Genomic DNA, 22,612 nt, shown 5'->3' with positions numbered 1-22,612 from the left:
AAGATAAGTGCACGTATAAATCGAGGACAGAATATCCGAATCGTATGAAAATCCATAAAACGATTCCGGGAATCACTTGCAATTTTTCAAAAGGTTACGAGTTGCGGTCGCCATTTTAGCCATAAGCCGGAAGTCGTAGTGGGTGGTAGAAGAATATCGCGTTTCAACGAGACGGAGGGGGAAGGAGGGATGATGCGAAATTGTTCCCCAGCATTGTTGTATACGTCCAGAGATGTTGGGAGAGAAAAGGTAGGCAATAAATATGTATGAAATTAGCGAGAGACGAAAAAGGCCTGAATAAAAATTGAGAAAAACCGATTCCTTTGCCGAAGGACGGTAGGAGGGAAGGGGACGGGGTGTTTTTCTTCAAGACGGACCGAAATAACCGGGTATAATATCTGGAATAAAAGAAATCCAAGAGGTGTTCGAATCCGCTGGGCTGAGACAGCTGGAAAGGGTGTGAAATTTTTCACGAAATAATCAGGGGGGCGTTAAAGTTAGGGGATAAGGAGAACAAGGATCGTGTGTTCGAGAACTCGATTTTACCTCCTGCCAATTACGAACGGGAGGTTTTATTTGCCACGGATAGATTTGAGGAACGAGGCCACAGCTGAGAAGAGACGCGGATGAAGAGGAGAAGGAGAAACTTAACTACGGGTATTATTAAACCACTCGTCAGCGAAATTCGATTATGAAGTTAAAGTGACACAAAGTATCTCTCATCGACCGCTGCGGGGCTGCAGATTCGCGAGAGGAAAATTGCAATTCGCGACTGGAGGAAATTTCATAAAACGTTGTACATTTATTTATGTGTTGTAGGTACCCAAGTTTTTAATCTCATCGATTGTAATATTCCGTTAACAAAACTTTGGGCAGGTTTTGAACAAAAGTTTTTTTTTTTTTTTTTTTTTTTTTTTCCAGGACTCCGCAAATAGAATTAAGGAGATAAGGAGCAATTGCTTTTTTTTAAATAAAACACCATTTACTTGTTCTCCCGTATTTTTCAAATTCGATCGATAATTTGTTCGATTCAAATAAGACGCACTTTAATAATATAATGAAATTTACAAAGATCAATGCGATGGTCGTTTAGTTAAATTTCTCTCTTCTAACAACGAGTAAATACATTGGCTAAGAAGTATTTAAATAATTCTAATCGTTTCGAATCCCAGTAATATTTACTCGATTCGAATAAAAATTCTTAAATTTGATTAAATTTTATTCCATCGTATGAATCGATTTGAACAACCATCGAATTGATCTCGGTGAATTTGTTGAACTCTATAGTAGATTTTATTCAAATGAAGCGGATCGTTGATCGAATAAACGAAATCAGTCGGAATAAGTGAATCTATTCGCTTTGTATGAAAGCAATTTTTGTTTTCCGCTGTAGGCGGTCCATTTCGGATATTGGGTATCAGGATAAGAGGAGAAGGTTCTCCGCTAACAAAGCCATTCTCATCGGGTCGCGGCACGTGGAATAAAACCCGCAGGCACGTTTCCGGGCTGAAAAAGGTCGCTCGAAAGGTGCGACCCTCGGGACTTTTGGTCGGTCGTGTAGATTATGCATCGTTCGGGGTATCGATTCTTCCGTAAAAAAGGTAAGAGGACGAAAATAGAGGATGCAATTTCCGCCCCCTCGACCCTAGAACGTGCAAATCAAGACGGAACCGGGTCTCGCTGTATACTCAACGAATCCGACGTAGTTCCTGAATTCCAATTCGGCTAATAACGCCAATTGAAAATATATACGTGCGAAGAGGATTCGCTAAGAAATACGCGAAGCGTGAAAAATTCGTTTCAATTCTCGCAATTAATTAATTCGTTAACTTCGAGTTTCCCAAAGAGCGATATATATACCTGATACACGAAATTGCTGCGATGCTGGAAACGGTTTTTATTAAATCGCGTAAGAATTAAGGTTAATCAAAAAGAAGGAAGAAAGATAGAAGAGTAAAAAGTGAAAAAAAAAATAAATAAATAAATAAAATAAAATAAAAATCAACAAACAATGCAAATGAAACGAATCCGACGGCTAGTCGGCGCAAATTCCCGAGGTATCTGCCGATCCCCAAGGATCGAGACTCAAGGAGCGTCTGCTGCTCCGCTTATCGCGCTTTTTTTTGGGGGGATGGAAAAGAAGGAGAAGAGAAAGACAGGGCCGGAAAGTTTAACCCGAGAAGTTTAACCACCGAAACGAATAAAACCGAATGGTAGGGGTGGAGATGAGGAGGGAAAAAATAAACAAACAAGTATAAGTAAAATAAAAAAACGCTGATACACATACCGAGACTCGAGGCAAATCCCTGGCAGTGCCACTTATATATATACATATATATACGTGGGCTGCGTTAGCGATTTCCACCCCCCCTTGCTTTCATGCGTACCGCATACGGAGTAAAAACAGATATTTTCCTTGGGAAAATTCGTAATATATATATATATACACATATACATGTATAATATATCCGTATCATTTTCTTATCGTTTCTCGACTTCCGTTCGAATCGCAGCAGCAACTATCGTTTCGAATTCTATGAGCTAACACAGGCGCGCTTCGACTTCCTATTACGAGAGAATACTCGGAACGCGTGGGCGCTGTTCTGCATTATTACTGTTGTTTGTGTTGCCGTTATAACGATGTGTACCTGTATCACGATATGCATGTATGTATACGTTTTACCGAGAAGCGACAAACTCGCCTACTGGCTTCATATTTCCTGCTGCTGCTGCTGCTGCTGCTGCTGCTGCTGCTGTTGGCGACGAGATTAACTCGTGAAAACAAACGAACCTTGTAAACTGAATTATACCGGCGCGGAGAGAAAGAAAGTAATAACGAGAGCGTGGAACAAACAAATTCGGAATGACCGTGTGCCAAGTAGGTACGTGCCTTGTTATGTACAGGGTGTAGAAAACGTGCAAAAGTCTCGGCGCTAGCAGCAGCGGAAAAAAAGATTCTTTGTTTTATTTATTTTTTTTTTTTATTTTTTTTTTGTTTCTCTCTCTCTCTCTCTCTTTCTATCCTTGCCCAGAATATAATCCGCTGCCGAGAAGCTGAGTCAGTTTTGATAAGGGAAAAGCGAGAGAAAAGATCACGTATACCATACACGTTGGACAGAGGTGAGCGAAAGAATAAAACCGTGTGTTTCTCGGTGTGGTAGAGTGAAATTACAGCGAAGACGATGAGATGTAAGATATCCATTTTCTCTGCAGCTAGCTGAATTGCTAAAACTTTTCGCAAGCCTTGTAGAGTGTTAGAAAAGCTTCTTGGTGTATATTCGTAAATTTTGCAATATTATGTTTTCTAAAACATATCGGTGAGAAAAAAATAAAGAAATAAAAAACACACACACACGCACACAAAATATTGCGTTATCCATCGTTTCTGTTTTCATCCCTCTCTTTCGTAAAAATCAGGTTTCCTCGATTTGAGTTACGACAGCGAGAGATTTTGGAAAAACTGGTATTCGCAGAAATATTTGCAATGTCAGCACAGGCATTATGACCAAGTGGTTGAACACGCGTGTTATATGCATACACGCGTACTAAGTTTACATAGGGAGGAAACGTGGGTGAAATAGGTATGTAACTGCGCATACCTGCGTTTGAAAACAAACGGAGCGGTAAAAAAAAGAAACCAACTGAAAAACATTCTCACAAGTGTGTGGGCGTCGAACGTGTGTGGCCCACGATAGTGGCGAAGAGAGAATGGCAAAAAGAGAGAGAGACGGAGGGGGAAAAAGGGAAAAAGAGAATATAAGAGGGAGAGAGAGGAGGGGGAGTTATAACGGCGTAGCGAAACGGAAACCCTCTTCGCAACCGGAGCGCAAATATAACGATAAAACTAAGGCAGTCGACGACTGTGGGATAAATAATTGCCGGGTTGACCTCGCTGCTTTAATGAAAACGAACAGACGAACGAAACGAAGTTAAACGAACGAGAGAATACCAAGTCTGAAACGAAGCCCGCAGCAGTAGCCCTGCACACTTTTACATTTGAATAACAAAACACCCCGGAAGCTTTAATGCCTCGAGTTTCACCGCCGCGCCAACGAAACGCCGGATTCCGCCTGCGGAACACGGTTTTAAATACGCGAAACGGTTCATCGTTCGATGGGGAAAATCCGCGAGGAAATGAACCTTTCGGAAGCTGAAACACCGGCGATTTGATCGCGTTTTTGGGTGTGTTTTTTTATTTATTTATTTTAATTTTATTTTTTTCAAGGCCTGGGTCGCCGTTTTGTCCGGGAGAAAACCGCGACCCGTTCAACCCCTGAAATCGGACACCGAAATGTATACGGTCGTCTTTTCCGGCCGATGGTGCGACGAAGTGACTCGAGCTCATGAATAACAACCAACGGGTCTGAAATAATTACGTCGTCTCACGGTTGGGAGATTTCGTATTACAACTTTCTTGGGGAGGCGCAAGATCAGCATAAGTTCGATGAGAATCTGTTAGTTAAGGTTATCCTGCGCGTAAATTCTCAAATCTTTCGTAAGGATTCAAGGGAAAAGTTTTGCGGAAAAGGAAAAGGGCCGGGGTAGGAGGATTTACAAGACGGCCGATCGATCGGCTCGTCATCTTATCGGTCGAAGGGCGTTGCAGAAAATATAAGCCAGATTGCGGTGAACTTGATTAAAAGTGACAAACTTTGAAATTGGCTGCCGCCACCGTCGTCGCCGCGGTACAGCATAATATAATTGGAGGAAAATCCTTCGGCATGAAATGGAACTGGAGTATAACCGCGTAGCGTCGCAGCTACGCGACGGTGGAGAAACGACAAGTAAAATACCTTGTCGAACAGCAACTATGGCCATTAAGAGAAGTGGAAAAGTTTACCGAGGCACTCGGGGAAAGTTTTTGCCAGGAAATAAGCTGCTCCCTCCTCAAGTTTAAACTCTGTGCACGGTATTTGGTAAGGTAGTACGGTGGACCCTGAGTCCCAGTCGCGAAGTACGAATAGGTACCCTTATACGATTTCAATTACGTTATTCGTACGATCCCATACGAACAGGGTAAATACATCGGGACGTCGGCGCGTGGGTATACGATTGATAATAATACTCGGTTGATTCGTTTTCGTCGTCGATTTATCACTGCAAATACGTACACGCGTGTCGTACGTACGTACAATAAGTTGCAGGTCCTGCAAATAGCACAAAAGCTCGGCGGGGAGAAAGCACGGACAATAAGTCAAGAGACACGAAGGTCCAATGGGGGTTAGAATGACTTTGTTCCGCGGACCCTTTCATCCGGCATCGCAAGTCTCGAACCTTATTGTTCACGCCTCGTGTCTGCAGTAGCAATTCGAACTTGTCCCTTACGGTGTAGGTATACATATACATATATATATATACATGTATATAAGGTAAAGGAGGCGTCAAGTTCGCAGAAATCATATTCCATCACGCCTCCTCCATTGTAAACCAAAGTCTTCAACGCGAGGTAAAATTTCCACGAGATATTCCCAACGACTAATCGTACGTTTCGTTGCTGACAGTTTTTGAGGGACGGTGTTTGATATTCTAAATTTCAACAGTTCCGAAAGCGACAAATTCCCAATTTTTTCGTCGAGCGAAACTTGCGAGTAAAGAAATCAAACTTTGGCGAAACATCAAAGGTTCGAAAGGACAAAGTGCCGAAAGGGCGTAACTCTGACAAGTCAAGGTTCCGAAAGTGCGAAAGTGAGGATATTTAAAATCCGAAACATCGAAGTTCTGTGAGTTTCTGGTTTGGTGAAAAAATTTCACCACTCTGATGTTACTTTCTTTCGGATCTTTCATATTTTTACATTCGGAATCCTGATATTTTTGATTCTCTGTACGAGTATATTTTAACTTTGGGAATTTTACTCCATCAAAGCTTTATTTTTCGGAATGTTCCTTTACAGGAACCTTACTTTCCAGAACTTTGCCGAATCGTAACTTCAATTGTCGGAATCTCGCGTTTCGAAACTTTGATCCGTCGGGTTTCCTACCACTCGAAACTCTGTTGTTTCTTCAAAGTTTGATTTCTTTACTTCAAGTTTCGCCACCAAATAATTCGGACTTAGGCGCTCTCGGAACTTCCAGCCCCGCCCCGCTTTTGATACGTGCGATCGTGAATCGTTGTCTGCGGTGAAGAAAATAAGAAAATAAAAGACTAAAAAAAAAAAAAAGAAATAAATAAATAAAAAAATCTATCCGCGATATAAATCACACGACTCGTTGCCAGAGGCAGAGAATCACGCCCTGATATTACATTTTACCCGATTGTGAGTTGGAATTTGTAGCGCCCTGTAGCATTCGGCTAAATTCTCGCTCAGCTCGGTCCGACGGATTTAACGAAGACAAGTTGCCGCTCCGCGGCTGCAGGTCCGTGTTCCGGTGAATTTCGGTTTGGCAATTTCATTGGAACCGGGGCTCGTAAATAGGAAGTAAAACAAAGCGAACGCTGGGTTGAATGGGGTAGAAATATCCTGCCGGGTCTGCCGGGCCAACCTAAACGCCGTGTCGTATAAAACACGTACAAGGCGGCCCTGGGTTTGAGAAAAGTTTCGCCAAAATTATTATATTATAGGAATTTGGCGAGGGGGTGACGAGATACTTCAAGGGTGCTTAATTATCATCATCCGTTTTGTACCAGGGGAATACCGAGCAAGTTAAAAGCGCGTGTCGACGATCCGCAACAGCTGCCGTTCGTGAGAATTTCGTTGCGTGAAAAGGGGTGTGTTTGAAAAAAAAAAGAAAGAAAGAAAAAAAAAATAAATAAAAAAACAGGCCAAAGTTGCTCCGAAATCCGGAGGCAAAGATAATTCGGGAAAGAATTTTCGGTGTCGGTGTAGAGAGGGTGAAAAGTCGAGAAGCGGTTTGACGCCGTTTTCGGATTCATCCGTTCATCGTGCAGCCAGTCAACCAGCCACGGATCCACCCCCGGCCTCTTTTTCTCGCCCCGCAAACTCCGCGAGAATAAAAGGGGAATAATAAATGTGGCACGAGTTGGAACGCGTCTCGCCCCCGGTGGTGTCAGGATTTTCAGCTCTCTAATATCTCTTGACTCTCGACATTGATCACTCGGCTCGAAAACCCTGTGAAACCACCCCACCCAGTTTTGGTAAAGAGATTCCTCCCCACTCTCGACGACGGGCATAAAGTATTTCATCCGTTCCCCTCTCCGCCCCTTGTCGGGCAATGTCGTTTCGCGGACACATATAAAGCTCGTAAAACGAAAGTGGACCGCCGGATCATTGAATGAAGATGATACACAGCCGGTGAGGAATTTCACCCCCGGTACTGCACGCATCTATGACACCGTTAAACATTTCTTCGTCACTGTCGGAACGACCGACGATGCGTGGATTGAACCCGGTGCCTTGCCACGACGAATTATTCAAGCCTTGTCGCAAAATTGATTTCAAAAAACGAAGATAAAATATTAACAAATAACGTTTGACGGAGGGTGGAAATAAAAAATTATTTATTGTTCAATTCCGAGGTCATTTGACATTCCTGACCTAGATTCGAGCCGCTTTGATGCACGCCGAGGATTATCGATCGAACTTATTTACCTCCGCGCACCTATTATAGTAGTAATAATAATAGTAGTAGTAATAATAATAACAACAACAAAAGCTGATGAGAAACTCGTGAGATATGGTACAAAATACTTTGATATACAATTTCCACCGTGCGGGAATATGAAACACAGATTACAGGCGTACAGTTACACGGCTGAAGAATACATTACGCAAGTAAGTTGTTGAAAATATTCGTGCAGGTGAACATTCGTGTATAGTATATGGTATAAGGTATATTATACGAAACCCGGAGGTATAACGACACATATAAATGAATTGACAAATGACCAAGGAGCTTTTCCCAGCAGGCCCTATTTCTATTCCCCCAATTTGTGAGCTCCGTTTGGGCATAAATCACGGCTGACATTAAAGGGAATATTTTACCGAGCCAATACCGTACTCGTCGTCGTCTTCGTCGTCTTCGTCGTCTTCGTCGTCGTCGACGTTGGCGGTGGCGTTTCGATAATACGACGACATTCAAGTCCCGTCGCCGACGAGTCTCAATCATCTTTTTTTCTGTTTGTTTGCTCGTTTCTTTTTTTTTTTCTTTTTTTTTTGTTATTTAACCTTCCGTCTTTCACCTTACACAGCCTTGTTCGAATATCGTACAAGATTTCGCCGGAGAAATGTTTTTATAAATTTTTAACCCTAATTTTCGTCGAGGCATGAATTTTTGTCGATTCAACGCGGGCTAAGAAGTACGTCGGGAAAATTTTGGTGTTTGCGAAAAGCGGTAGGGATAAAAGGCAAGAAAAACAAAAAAAAAAACAAAAAAAACAAAGCCAAACAAAAAACTGTTGCAAGAGACAATATAGAAAAATTGATGTATATTTAATTAAACAGAAAAATAGGGAATCGGTTATTCCGCTCCGACGACTTGTCGTCCCTGTGATAATAATTTCGCCTAAAGTTTACTCGCCGGATTTTTTTATAACAACTTGCGGTGAAATATCTTAGGGGAGGAAATCATCTTCATCACAAGTATCACGCGCAGAGCGGGTCGTCGTATAGCGGATGAAGTTTGCAAAGACGCGCGGTGACAATGAGGAATGAATCTCTGGTCCGGGATCAATTAGGGGAATATAACCTGGAAAAGTGAGGGTCTCGGGCGTTGGGCTCGGTGAAATGTAGAGGGGAAATTCCGTCGGTTGGTTAATTAGGGTAGGTATCTCTCGTCGAGGTCCGAGAATTGTAAGAAAGACGAAAAAAAAAAAAAAAAAAAAAAGCCCGTACTCACCGTACATCTGCTGTATACCGATCCTGTCGTCCTCCGGAAGTTTGTCGTTTCGACTGAAGCCCTGATACCAGGCATACATAAGGGCGCCCTGTTCCGAGGTGTGATCGAGGCCCAAGGAATGACCAAACTCGTGAGCAGCGACGGTGTAGAGACTGGTGCCTGAAAGAGGAACGAAGAGAAGAATTTAGGTTAGTTGAGAAAAATCATTGGGGATCGTATCGCGAAAGGTGTTAACGATCCTCGGCGAGGTGTTTTTGCGAAATTCAAATCCGACGTTGAAACGAGGTCAGCAAAAATGGCCATGACATCGGAACGGTGAGAGAGGGGAAATCGTTTTTACATATTCGTATGTAAATACGGGCGAGCGGTTTTCCCTCACCCAGTAAGGGGGGAGGAGAGAGGAGAGACGAGTTCCTTAACAGGTACAAAACCAAATTTATGGACCGTTAAGGTAACGGCGCATGGCGAAGACCCTCGAAAGGTCGCCCGCGGTGTGTAAATTAATCGGATTTTGCACCCTGAAGACGACGACCTCGCCGTTCTCTTCGGTGTCCGTTATACCATTCCAACCTCGGTTACCAGATGATGTAATACATACAGCGGAAGAGGATTCACCGGCGTTGGATACGACGAGGGGTTTTCGTATGACGTAATGGAATGAGACGCGACGTGCGATGGTCATTAGTCAAAGGGTGATGGAGAGAACGGGTGAAGATGGATGATATCCAGGGGTTAAATATTGATCAGTCCCCCCCGAATTCACCCCTAAGGTAACCGAGACGATCTTTCCTTCCGGAGATACAAGTTATATTATACCTATATTACATCTCCGTGAAACCCCGATCGACGCAACCGCTGATCGTCGTCTAGCCGAGCGAAAAATTCGTCGAGTAAAAAATTAAAGGTGACTTTGATTTATCGTAGGGTGATCTCCACCCTTACCGAGATGAGAAAACGAACTTCGATTGATCGGACTGTTTCCATCCAAGATATTTTCCGCTCATCGATCCTTACGAGGTTCTCATCGTCCGATTTTCCAATTCTCTCCGCGTCGCGAGAGCCTCGCTTTCTCTCCAGTGGTAGGCGATCCTTTGATCCTGATCACGATGCGCCGAACCTCCCGCTTGCAACATCAAACAAAGCGAGTGTAAACGCAGAGATCCGAGTGTGGCTTTGTGGTTTTCCGAGACTGGGCTTTCGCCGCAGCATCAACAACGCCCGACGTTCGTGCTTTGGACGTGCTTCCGTAACAATCCGTTCGAATACACCGTCGTGCCGAGGTGATCCCAAGAAAGGATTCCGAGCACCGACCCAGCCAGGAGTTATGAATAGAATTTCCTTCGTGTTCCCCGGCCAGCGCGAGCCTCTCGGGAATCGCAGCCGAGCAACATTAGATCACAATGAACAACACAGTAGGCAACACAACGATGAGCGAGGGGTTTGGAAAAGTAGTTTTCACGGTGATACGTCGCCTTACCAACCCGGTGCTGGGATGCGGGAATAGAGCTTGCTAATCGCGATCAAACTACCTGCAATTTGCAATTCAAATTGAGCCGAGACCTACCGAGGTGGAAGTTATCCATCCACTTTAACTCGCCTAATCAACCCTCAAGAATCCGGGATAGTGTATCGATGATGCAACAAAAGTCGAGCTTACAGGCGAAACGCGCTTCGCCGATATACCTATAACGAAGGCTATGCAAGCGCGGAGTAAATACCTTCCAAGCATCGCGTCAAGCCGAACTTGCACTCAGCCAGATTAACTTGGACAAAGTTGCAGGACTGGATGGATTTCAATGCGATTCTTGATCCTGGATACAGCGGACGACTCGCGCATTGGAACGTTTTGGCATCGTACTTACAAGCTGCGCCTCGAATCGTTTCCACGTATTTACGACTCTCGCGCGATATAAACATCGAAGGAAAGTGAACCGAGTTCGGTAGATACGTACGTACGTCATGGGGCACATTTTGCATTGACGTGCATTTCCAAACCGAATTGACAATGAAAATGTGAAAGTGTTTTCGCAAGGAAGAAGCAGGGCCCCAAGTCAAGGTGTTCCACGTGTAATCAATCTTTTGAGCTGTTCATTCTGCAACGCTGTTGAAACGGACCCCATGGCTAATCTCTGTTGTTCCATTAACCACGAATCCGACACACTTAGGACGTGTTGCTTATCGACCCCCCCCCCCGCCAATAGTCCTGTTAAAAACCCAGAGGTTCAAGGATGAGCGGAGCAGAGATCAAGTGCATTTCAAAGAACACTGTTCAAATACGTTTATCTTCTCAAAGAGAACCTATTACTTGCGCGCGAATTTATTTTTACAACTCCGAATCTCTCTCGGTTGGTTTTTCTTCGTTTCGTTTTCGTTTTTTCTTTTTTTTTTTTTTTTTCTCTCTCTTTCTCTTTTTTTTTCCACCTCTCGTATTCTCGGAGGGGTTCACCCACCTTTTATGCGTGTATACACAGTGGTGGTTGGTAAGTGGGTGCGTCAAGAAGGGTGCGCCTGACTTGTGAGCTTACGCAGGCTGCTTTCCGCATTGAAAAACGCTCTCTTCGACGTTTGATAAGGGGTGTAAATAGAGGTGACAAAGCAAAAGAGAGAAAAAAAAAAAAGAAAAAATAAGGGAGGGAGGAGGGTGGGGGGAGGGGGGGCGGGGGAGAAAAACCCCGTGTAAAACCAATTTCTCGACAAGCTCTCGCCGCCGCTCTCTCCGTGTATAACCTCGACATTTTTATTATATCCTCTGAAAACGCGGTTGTGGATATACCCCGCGCTCGAAGAGATATTTTCGTATTCTAGGCTATCTGGATGACCCAGAAGACCAACGTACCTCCCTGGCTTTCAGACCATAATATCGCCCTCGTTTCGACCTAGGCCGATGTCTCGGTGAATTGAAGACGACACGCGAATTCTCCACGATACAGATGCAGGAGAGCGAATTTCGCTTTGTCTCTGACGGTTTGGAAATGCTAAATAATTTATGTGAATTCTCAAACCGCGGCAGGAATAATACGGACAATTAACCCCCTTTCACTTTGAAATGAAAATATTAACTCAAAATGCTTTTAATTGAGCGAAGAAACACTTTACGAACGATTTTGAAATGTCCTGGAGATTTTTCCAAAAGTTCGTTTTTTTTTTTTTTTTTTTGAAATGTAATAATAATTCTACAAAATAAATAGCGGCAGTCGATATGTCAGAATATTTTACCCATTTTTTATATACTTGACAATTATTTAATATGCAGCACATCTCGAGAAAATCGAAAATAATCCTTAAATACCTTTTGACCATACGTAACTTTTGAAAGATTAGATTTATCGTAAGATGATATCAGACCGTTTCTGCGGAGCGTTCCATTCCCTAAGAAAATAACACGTTCCGGTCTTGTCGGTACACTAATGCGTTAACGATTTATAAAATTCCAAACTAAAACAAAAAACTTCTCATGTTATTTAAATGGGAAGTAAAAAATCGCTACGATGCACCTCTAAATATTAATATGAAGAGGTAAGATTTGTACAGCGTCGTTTTTCCGTCATTTTGAAAAATATTTTACGGTTAAACTTTGAAAGTAAAAAAAAAAAAAAATGTCAAATACTATATTCCCAAAGCCTCTCGAACAACGTACCCTTATCCCAGGCCGGTGGAATATTACATTCAAATAGTCTGGCGAAACTATCATTCTTCAACGGTCTTATATTTGATAAAGAAATAAGGAATACCCATCCACATCGTACACCCTTACCGTAATACCCGAGCGGTAGGATAAGAAAAGCTCCTCTCCGGTTCGAGTCTCGTTTGCGAAGCTCGGCTCCGACCGGGATGTGTTTATACGTCCGTAATATGGCACTTCGAATACACAAGTGTAATATTTTCGATGGCAGAATGACGTTTGCCTTCGTCCAGGGTCTAGGATCGCGATTGGCCGTTCCTGCAGCCGAGGAATTGCCCCGGGTCGATGATGCCTCGGTGTACCGCGGCAGGCAGGTATGCATTATTCACGGGTCACGTAAAGCCGGGGACGCCCCTCGAGCGCCACGCTTAACGGTAATAACACATTTCGATCGGCTCGGCGAGGATCGGAATTAGGCAGGATCAACGGTGGACGACAGCGGAGGCTAGCCACCCTAAATTAGGGGTGGCCACGAAGGCGTCGTTTCGGGAGAAGACGAGACGAGCGGACGAGTCCCGATGCCGATTGGCGTCGTTAATAATTCTCCTTCGGAATTCCGCGGCCTGGCTTTCCCGCCCCCCAAGCTCCCCTGGAAGCAGCCTGCCAGTTTTCTATTAGCATAAATATGAACCCAACTTCCCCTGAAACCATCCGGCGGTTGATACCGAAGCCAGATATCGCCTACGTCATCCCCTCGTAGCGCCGAGGCTCGTGTAATTCCTGCCTGTGAAATGACGTCGGAAACACCGTGAAACACGACCTCGCGTCTCCTTCCAATTTCAAATTAGCGATACTGACAAGGCGAACTTCGTCGTTTGGCTCTCAGTCGTGTGGATAACGCCACACTGAGAGAAATTTGTTAGTCCCGTTACCGCTCGGTCCTTGACTATTTTCATTTCTTACCACAATCGAAAAATATACTTCTAGGTACAAAATAAAAATTAGTTTTATAGCCGTTACCGGAAAGTCTGGTATCCGTTGCTATTCATTCTCATTACGATCACTGTTGCTATATTTTCTTGCAAGAATAAATTGACGTTAAAGCCTTGTTTAACTAAAAAAGTAGAGTAAACCTCGCGAACTGATTTTGCGTTGCAATAACCAAAAAAGGATCGACGTTAGCGCAAAATGGTTACGCGTACCTCGTTTATCGTAATCCCAACAATATTGAAACAGTTTTTTTAACGATACCTGTTTTACTGAATTTTTTTAGTTACTGTAACAAATGAAATTTCTCTAATTGTCAGGCCAGCCAGGGTTTGCGGAAGTGGCAAGCGGTTCACGTACGCACGAATGACGGTCTCGAGGTCTCGTCATTTTACAATTATCAACTGCACCGCAACCCTTTCTGAATTGCTTGTAGGAAGGAATCAGGAAAGAGAACCGTCTCTGGAACGGTTAATTTACCGGGAACGTGAAAGAGAGTGAGTAGCTATGTACCAAGGTGTATAGGTACGTGTATATACCCACCGAAAGCGAGGTACGCCGAGCCCAGGAGCCATAGCAGGGAGGTAATTAGGTGCATCGTGAATCTTACGGGGTGTAGTATAAACGCGCCGAGGGTTGTATAGCTGGTACAGTTTGTTTCTGTACAATCGTTAGAGCGTACCTGCTCGAGACACTTGAGGGGTAAGGGATGTTGGAAATGGGTTATTCAGAGCAAAAGATCCGAGTTCATTTGAGGCGAATCCTTGTCTGCAGTCTCAACGGTAGTCGTTGAACGATTGTTCAAGGTGCAGCGGCGGAAACTCCGCGTGAAACTTGATCTAGAATGGCATTTACCACTTTAAGCGCTCAGCCGTATCACCGTAATCACAATTCCGTTCCTCGTGGCAAATGCGTGGAAGACTGAAGAGAGAGAGAGAGAGAGGGAGAGAGAAAGTTTCTCAATTGTTCAAACCAAGCGATTCAACTTCTTCCCCCTCTGCGCGGGGTAGAGAATTTCCTTTTTTCACCCATCAGCGAGAATTCCTGCACACATCGACTCCGCCATTCTCTGGGAGACTCGGTGCTGTTGGAATCGATACAAAATTACTCTCGCGAGGTGGTTAATTGAACCGTTTTGTCGTTACTGGTGAACAGCGTGGAGCTTCGTTCAATAACGCAGCAAATAACGCTGCTTCGTATCGATCTTTTGACGTTGTCGCATTTTCTTCCTTTCACCGAGTCACGATCACGATGATTGTTACACGTCACATCCGCGAAGAAACTGTTTTTTAAAGATACGTGTCAATAACGCGATGGAACTCGGTCCCACGGTTAAACGACCAATGACCAACCCTTTCCGAGAGGAAGCAAACTTTTCCGTAACGTAACGGCGATGAGAAGCGTCTACCGAATCGCGTCGAGTGTTTAATCGGGAATAGCCATGGTCAGCGGTTGGTGTCGGACAAGAGTTTGTTGGCCGCGATTCAAAACTCGCCGTGGGAGTTAATTTAGAAATTACGTTACCAGTGACGCCCTACACATAAACGTATTATACACACGTGCACCTATAACGATGTCCGTTTTTTTAACCGCGTAAAACTCGGATCGTTTAGTTTTTCTTTTTTCATTTTGCCACATTAGCTACCGTAACTTGATGCCCCGAAGATCCGCAAATTGTCGGAATAGTTGATCGTTGTTCGGTATTAAAATTATTTCGTTTATTCTTCGATTCGGGCACCTCGTCGAATCAAAATTTCAATAAAACAAAAAAAAAATCTGGGTTGAAATATCGTTGTAAGTGTGAAAAAAAAAAAAAAATTAAATGCGACTCTTCGTCGAGCGAACACTTATTTTTAATCCGAAAATTGACTACCCGGCAATATTTCGTACGGTGCACGTCCTCGCCCTTCGTGAAAATTCGACAATGAATCCGGACCCAAAAACTTCTCGGGGGTTTTGGAATGGAGTTACTCGCGTTTGTGAAACGAAAAAAAAAAAGAAAGAAAGTAATCGTTCCCCATTCGCATGACCTAAAGCTCACACAGTTCCGGCTGTAAATTTACCGCCAAAGTTTTCAGTTCTCATTTCTATGGATATTACAATAAATATATGGCAGTTATTGGGGTAAACTTTAGAAGGCGGATGAATTTAAAAAAAAAAACTTTTTCGATACATGAAAAATAATATTGATATAGACATGTTATAAAAGAAGAACATTAAAAGTGATATCGATATGACTGTTTAACCATAATTCAAAACCCGTTTCGTTTATTCTCTTTCAATACTTTCAGACGAGTTGCAGACTTTGAATCAATACAAAGTCAGCCCCCCCCCCTCCCCCCTTATAAAGAGATTGGTAAGTCTCTCAAAACGATTGACTTCTTTTTAATTCATGTCCGATTGGTTGGATTGAGTTTAACTCCGAGAAGTCTGGCGACGAGAACTACATGGAGGATGAAAAAAAATAAGGCGATTTAAAATCGGAATGAGGCCTTCCCCCGGAGCAGTTCGAAGGGTCAATCGCGGTCGGGAGTGAAATAAAAAAAAAGGAGGATCATAAGGGCAATCGATATCGCAAGACGAGAACGACGCCACCTCTCCGACGTCCTCAGATCCCTACGCAGAGTTGTTGTCGGATGCGTAAAACTTGGCTCCGTTGTGACGGAGAGCGTGTTTGACGTCACGACGTTCCCTCGTCCTTCCCTCCTCGGGAATGCCGTTTTATTACCTCCCATACATACGTACATATAGATATATATGTATATAAAAATGCAGTGGGTGTGCGAAAATATCCCCCCCCCGATTCCCGCGGCTACGTATTCGACCTCGTCGTTTCTCCTCGCGAGTTTGACGTCGACGTTGGAAAAAAAAACCCTCCTCTATTCCTATTTTTTGACCAGCTGGCCCCAGCCTTGCCAAGCCACCGAAACCGTCGCGTGCCATCGATTACTTTCTCCCTATGGACCTCCAAAGCCGAAGGCGTTAAGGGTATCGATATATATATATATACACACACACACACTCTAAACTGTTTCAAATTAGGTTAATGCGCATACACGCGTGTTTTTCTTCTCTTCTTTTATTTTATGCTCAAGCATAGTCGGCTCTGTAATTTTGGTGTTATGAAAAAAAAAAAAAACTTCAAGCACAATCCTGATATCAAGTAATATCGGAACGTTTTGTACCTTATGTTCGAAATGCTTCGAAATTATTTAACCAGGAGATTATTTTAGGTAAAATTCCGTAAAGGCACGCACTAAAACGGGTGACAAGTTTTTACAGATCGTTCAAATGATTTAAAAATCTTGAAACATCAGCTAAGGATTGCGTGATTCGGAAGAATTTTTAGTTCAATTAGAACGAAAATTTCGAACTTGTTCGAAAAAAAAAACAAAAAAAAAAAAAAAACGCAAACAACAAAGAAACATTACCAGAATCTGCAACTGAAACGCGCTGACTCGCATTTGGACCATGGTCAAACAATATTGCGAATAAAAAGAGGCCGGGGGCCCCGTTATTGGGCTCGAAAACTTCAATTTCCGGTATTATTTCTCTTTGACGGTGCGCCAACCGGGTCATGGATACTCCGGTCCTGCCACCGCTTCTCTGCCAGATTCATTACCAGCATTCTCGATACCCGGGCCACGACTTATTGTATACCTTCCGTCGGAAAGCAAATTATCCAACAGCAAACAAACCCCATCGCGAAAAGTTCGAAAACTCGCCGGCATGAAAGATTCACGATATTTCGTTGGCCATTTTAAAATAAATTCACTGCGTTAAAAGTTTACGAGCGAGTATGTATAAAATATGCGACGATACGTATACAGAAATGAAAAATACAATCAGCGTAAAATGAAGATTTTTTTTTTGTTTTCTTTTTCCTAATATCGATACACCGATAGTAATATCAAAGAATCAAAGGGATGCATTTCTTGTATAGAAATAATTGCTTTTTTTTTCTTTTATTCATACAATTTCTTCTTCGGATAGCGTGCCGCGTAAAAAATATGCGCTATATGTCTGTCTCCTTTGAAACTGAAATAAAAAAAAAAAAAACGATCTACAAAAAAAGTGGAAAAGAAAATTACAGGTTCGACGTTTTACGATACGAGGAATTTGTCCAATCATTCTATATGCCGTTTTAACGAGCTTACGGTAAAAAAATGAAACTAAAAAGAAAAGAAAACGGCTTTGAGGCTGATATTTTATCCGGTAAAAAATATTCCAGATTAAGCCCGGATAAAGTTTCTACATCGGATGAAAGAAGAAAAAAAAAAGAAAAAAAAAAGAGAGAAAAAACGGAAAAGGAAAAGAAAAAGGCACAAGCAGCAGCCGTTTAATTTTTACTTTTTATTTTATCACCACCAGGGAATTGGAATAAAAATTAATTACAGTACTGAATAAATTAGCGTACCCACGACCGAAGGACCGGCTGATTTAAAATCGGAACAGTAGGTATTAGGCGACGGCAAGATTAAACGATAACGAAGCTGGGAAAGAAGAGAGTTTGCCAAAGTTATTATACATATAATGACGTATTTCATTAACACCTAGGACAGGTTGTTCATTCGGTGCTATATTACATCCGATGTACGGTTGGAGAGTAAGTTTCTTCAGAGTGATAAAAGAAAGCAATTTTCGCAGGATAACAGGTACCTATTATTTTCTCCGCCTCTCTACGCGTCACACGCACACTGTAAGCCATTACGAGTATTACGAGAGTAGAATTGTTGTTTTTTTTCTTTTTTTTTCCTTCTTCTTTTATTCTCTGTACCGCGGAGCTTCTCCTTGCAAGATTTTCATTCGAAGAATTGAGGAGAATTAAGAATTTTCTTTCAATGATAAAATAGAGAGGATGATCGGCAAATTTTATTCCCCATCTTATTCCTCCGGTGGGTATAATAAACTCAGTGAACAAATATTTGCAGACGGAGAAATTTGCAGCGTCGGTAGGATGTTTCCGCCTCGAAAGGCGAGCTCTTTCACCGTCGCATGTCCCGAATTTTGGAAAGCGGATACGTCGGTCATGAGGGACCAGGACTCCCGTCTCCGTGCAGTTTCGTCTTTGTCCACCGACACCGACGTAATAGTGTAATCCAGAATTTATCACGCCGCAGCCCCAAAGATATCCCAAGGCACTCGGTCCCAGGTGCAGGCACGAAATACCGTCCGCAAGCCTCGAGCTTTCCGCATAGTTAGAATGGAATACACGTACCGCACAACGGGCTTTGGTGCAGATGCCTCGGAGCACACGGTTTGTTGGTCTGGCTACGTGCCGCCTGCACTCAAATCGCCAGGAAAAACAAGGAAAAAAATTTCTTTTTTATAACCTGAGTGTGTTTTACGCATTTTTCGATGCCTGTTCTCCGTGCACAAGGTAACCGTACTGAATAGACCAATTTTAAGTCATAGGAGTTGGAAAGTGGTACTTTCCGCACTGCGCGCATGCGCTGTCGCACAGGAATTTGACATTACGCGAGCATGTCCTCAATTTTGCGCTTGGTGAAAAAACAAGATGGCAACGGTCTTTTTGCCTCGCGTATTTGCAATATTCGTCTTCGATTTCACCCGCGACTCGTATTGCAAACTTACGCTTGGCCCGGAAAGACCACGTTTTCCTCCTCGTTAAACAATAAACTGTTATCGAGGCCAAAAAAGCAGACGCTTCCTTATCCTTTTCCCTTTGTTTTCACCCTCTTCCTTTTCCCATGCACGCCTCTTGCTTCTAATGGACCTCGAAGAAGACCATTACCGAAATGACGAGAGATTACGCACCCCTTGTTATGCTTACCTAGTGATTTTCTACTCAGGGTCTCGCCGGGAAAGTGGATTCCGAATGAGTTGTTAACTCTTGACGAAGAACCCGTTGATAATGTTTTATTAATTAACGTTAGTGGGACTACGCGACACGTTCCGTGTCAAAAAGTATTTTCTTGATACACTAAATAGCTTGTGAAAAATATTTGAAATGTAAAATCCCAACCTTTGCCGATTTACTTGATATTTTTTACCACCGATCAAGTTACATTGGACAAAGATTTTTCCTCCCTTTTAGCATTGATATTGTACTCGGTACGTTCTTGGATACTGTTCCAAATCATATTAAATATCTTTCCAAGAAACTGATTTTCGAAGAAGAAAAAAAACCCCAGTTTTTCATGTAATTCAAACAGATATCTGTAAGATCAATTTACCGTACGCAATCAATCCGAACAAGGAGGAAAATATTTGTCCTCGCGATACTTTGCAGACGTGTATAAGATGTTGAAATTTAATATTATATTGCGTACATTACGTCCCGTAAAAGACGATGAAAAGTGAGATGAATATATAGAGAGAAAAAGTTATTTTCCTGTATGGCAAACGGCCAACTTTCCTCCTCGGTCCGCAGAAACAGGTGGCTATTAGTATGCATACCAATTAGCAGAATCTGCGTTAACGGGTCCTGCGATAGAATCGCGGATTCGCTAATTGAATTACCTCGGTCAAAGTTACCCGAGGAACGAATTAGGCGTCGAGATATTATATACCTATTCGGGGTGTGTACGGTTGCTCTAGACATACATATACACATGTACACAAGTATATAATACATCCGACAATGTTTGTTGACGCGTGCGTATATCTGCACAGAGCACCACCCATTACACCTTTCGTATCGTTTAGCGAACTAACCGCGCAGCTAGACCTACACACCTTCTTACCTCGCCTAACTAGAATAGGGTACAAACGGAAAGGCGCAACTGATATAATCCAAGCCGAGTAGTAGCGTGACGGTGAGAACCGGGTGGCAATTAGGGTGAGATTTTCAAGCCACCGTAACACAATAAACTTGTTTGAAACGGGGGCAAAGTTCGCGACTGCCTCGCCCTGTTATAAACGTAGGCAATATGAAGCGGAACACGCCGAATAGGTTTTCAATTTCGAATCCCAGGATCGATACGTTAGCCTTGGTAAGACTCGTTGCGTGACGATACGCGTTAACGACAAGAAAGTTTCACCCTCCCTCATCGTCAATTTTACAAGTAAGAAGTTGTAGTTACAGGTCACTACGTTCCGCTGAATGCTTCTGCAAGGATTGACGACTCTGCAAGGATTACTTAGACATACTCCGACCCTTTCCATACACGGTGATGAGAGAGACCGAGCGCTGCTCTAACGGTTATGAATGTAGGGAGGGAGAGTTTATTTAATTTCAAAAAACAGAATCCACTACTGCTTTATGGAATTATTTATACCAACGTGGAGCTGAGGATAATGCACGGATTGTATAGTCTGTCACATGGTGAATAACAATAATATCTAAAGTGGAATATTGAATCGCCGAGCAACGACGAGTAAGAATCTCTTGCCTGCTCGACCTGCTGGGGGATGTGCTGCTGGAGGAGTAGAAGATATACGGTCCAAGTCCAAAGTAAACCGAATCACAAATTCAATAGGGTGAAAAGTTTCCCCTTATATTCAAGCCTCGCTATACCTACATATGATACCCGTCCACCTAACTCACCGCTCGGAAAATCTCCCCCCCCCCCCCCCCTCACCCAACCCCGATGGTACGCGATTAAATTCCCAAAGTTCACCACCGGTAAAGTGAATGAACACGAGCGATGCAGAGGACGAGGCAACAGCGTTACTGAGATAAATTGATACTCTCGCAGACGTGCACGTATTGTGGATTTATTTACTGGCGAAAGATCGATCAATTGGAATGGAAAGAAGCAGACGATTTGCCAGATTGAAATTAGACCGATTGCGGTACCGCTTGATACAGGGTAGATAATGTTGTACGTGTTTCGATGATCTTGGTACCATTTGTGGCCAAATTCATTGCGTACGATTCCATGTTATTACTTGGATCATCCATGTACGTATGTAAAAGACTAATTTTCAAACGACAAAGTCTATCAAGCAGGTGTATAGGAACATTGAAAGCCCACCGGCGAAACCTTCTCAGAGGCAGATTTCAGTCGCGATCCGAGAAGTTTGTTGAAGAGATCGAAATTCAAATTGTCCAACAGCTATGGGACCTTGTAAAGTTTACCACAAATGGTGCATCTTATGCCTACCTATCCTGTGTGATATTGTGATTTTCTCGTGAAAGAGTATCGAATGGCAAGTCTCGTTATACTCGAGCGCTGACGATGATGAGATTAGTGACTGTAAGGGAGGGAGAAGTGATCGATGAATGTAGGTAGGTACTCACCTTCTTCGGCGAGATCGTCTTCGAGCAGCCAAGCCTCGTCCTCGTCGAAATGCGCGTCTCCGCCGCGTTGGGGTCCCGGAAAGAACGCGTGAGCAAGAACCTGGCCTCTTCCGTCGAAGGGGTGTCCATCGTGGTGATTCCCCCTGAAATCAATTCGATATTGAATACATCATCCGCGAATCGAAGGTGCTGGCGGAATGGTGGATTTTCCGGTGCTCATCCGGAGAGCGGGAATTGCGACTCCCCGATGCGATCTTGCGATCGCTGTGAGGATGATTCCCGCGGAACTCGGATTGATTTCAACTTTTTGTGCAATACGTATAATATTCCTCTTTTTCCCTCATCCCTTCATCGTCGTTTTCCGCCGCTACCCAAACCTTGCCAAGAGACTTTACGGGTTCGGCGCAGCGCGAGCTCCGATTGCACGGAAAGTAAATTAAATTCCACATGCGAGTAGTAATCTTTCAGCGCGAATTCCTCCTTCGGTTGGAAAACGTTCTTCAAAGGAACGCGTACAACTAACGCCCGCGTCCAATTTCCTGCCCCATCTTTAGCCGCGCGCGAAATATAAAACCCAGGCAGCTATCGTGCCGGTTCCATGCGAGACGCCGAGCTTTGCAGAGCTCACCATGTCCTGGAATCTAAGTAGATATTTCGCGTGAAGGGGAACTTCGGAATCTCGAAACCTTTCATTATATCCTACAAAAACTACTAAATCGAGAGGAAGGTTTTTCCTTCTATGGTTGAATCGCTTCTTCGCTGTATTGTGACAACGTTCCATCGATGAACACGTCGTGATGGTTAACTAGCGAATGGACGGCACGACAATGCACGCCAACGACGAGAAATCAAGAATGTGGTGTGCTGGAAAGCGGCGATCATTTGGAACGAGGTGGTTTTATCGACGGAAGGAAGGAAGGAAGGAAGGAAGGATTCAAGAATGGCAGAGGTTACGCCTGTCTTCCAATCGTTGGGTATAGTCATCGCCTTTCAATTGAGCGTCT

The 22,612-nt window shown here is 43.4% G+C and overlaps 1 protein-coding gene across 1 annotated transcript in view; it reads right to left on the bottom strand.

Annotated features, from left to right (window-relative positions):
- Window positions 1–22,612, bottom strand: part of LOC107227320 (matrix metalloproteinase-2) — a 161,183-nt gene that overhangs the window by 9,020 nt on the left and 129,551 nt on the right. The window contains exons 7-8 of the mRNA XM_015668429.2: window positions 21,609–21,751; window positions 8,794–8,952 (exon numbers count right to left, since the gene is read on the bottom strand). Of these exons, the coding sequence (XP_015523915.2) occupies window positions 8,794–8,952; window positions 21,609–21,751 (302 nt within the window). The remainder of the gene's footprint in view (window positions 1–8,793; window positions 8,953–21,608; window positions 21,752–22,612) is intronic.

This window comes from Neodiprion lecontei, chromosome 5 (assembly GCF_021901455.1).
Source record: "Neodiprion lecontei isolate iyNeoLeco1 chromosome 5, iyNeoLeco1.1, whole genome shotgun sequence".
NCBI lineage: Eukaryota > Metazoa > Arthropoda > Insecta > Hymenoptera > Diprionidae > Neodiprion > Neodiprion lecontei.
The sequence above is the reverse complement of the archived record's forward strand: the minus strand, read 5'-3'. Positions and strand labels throughout refer to the sequence as shown.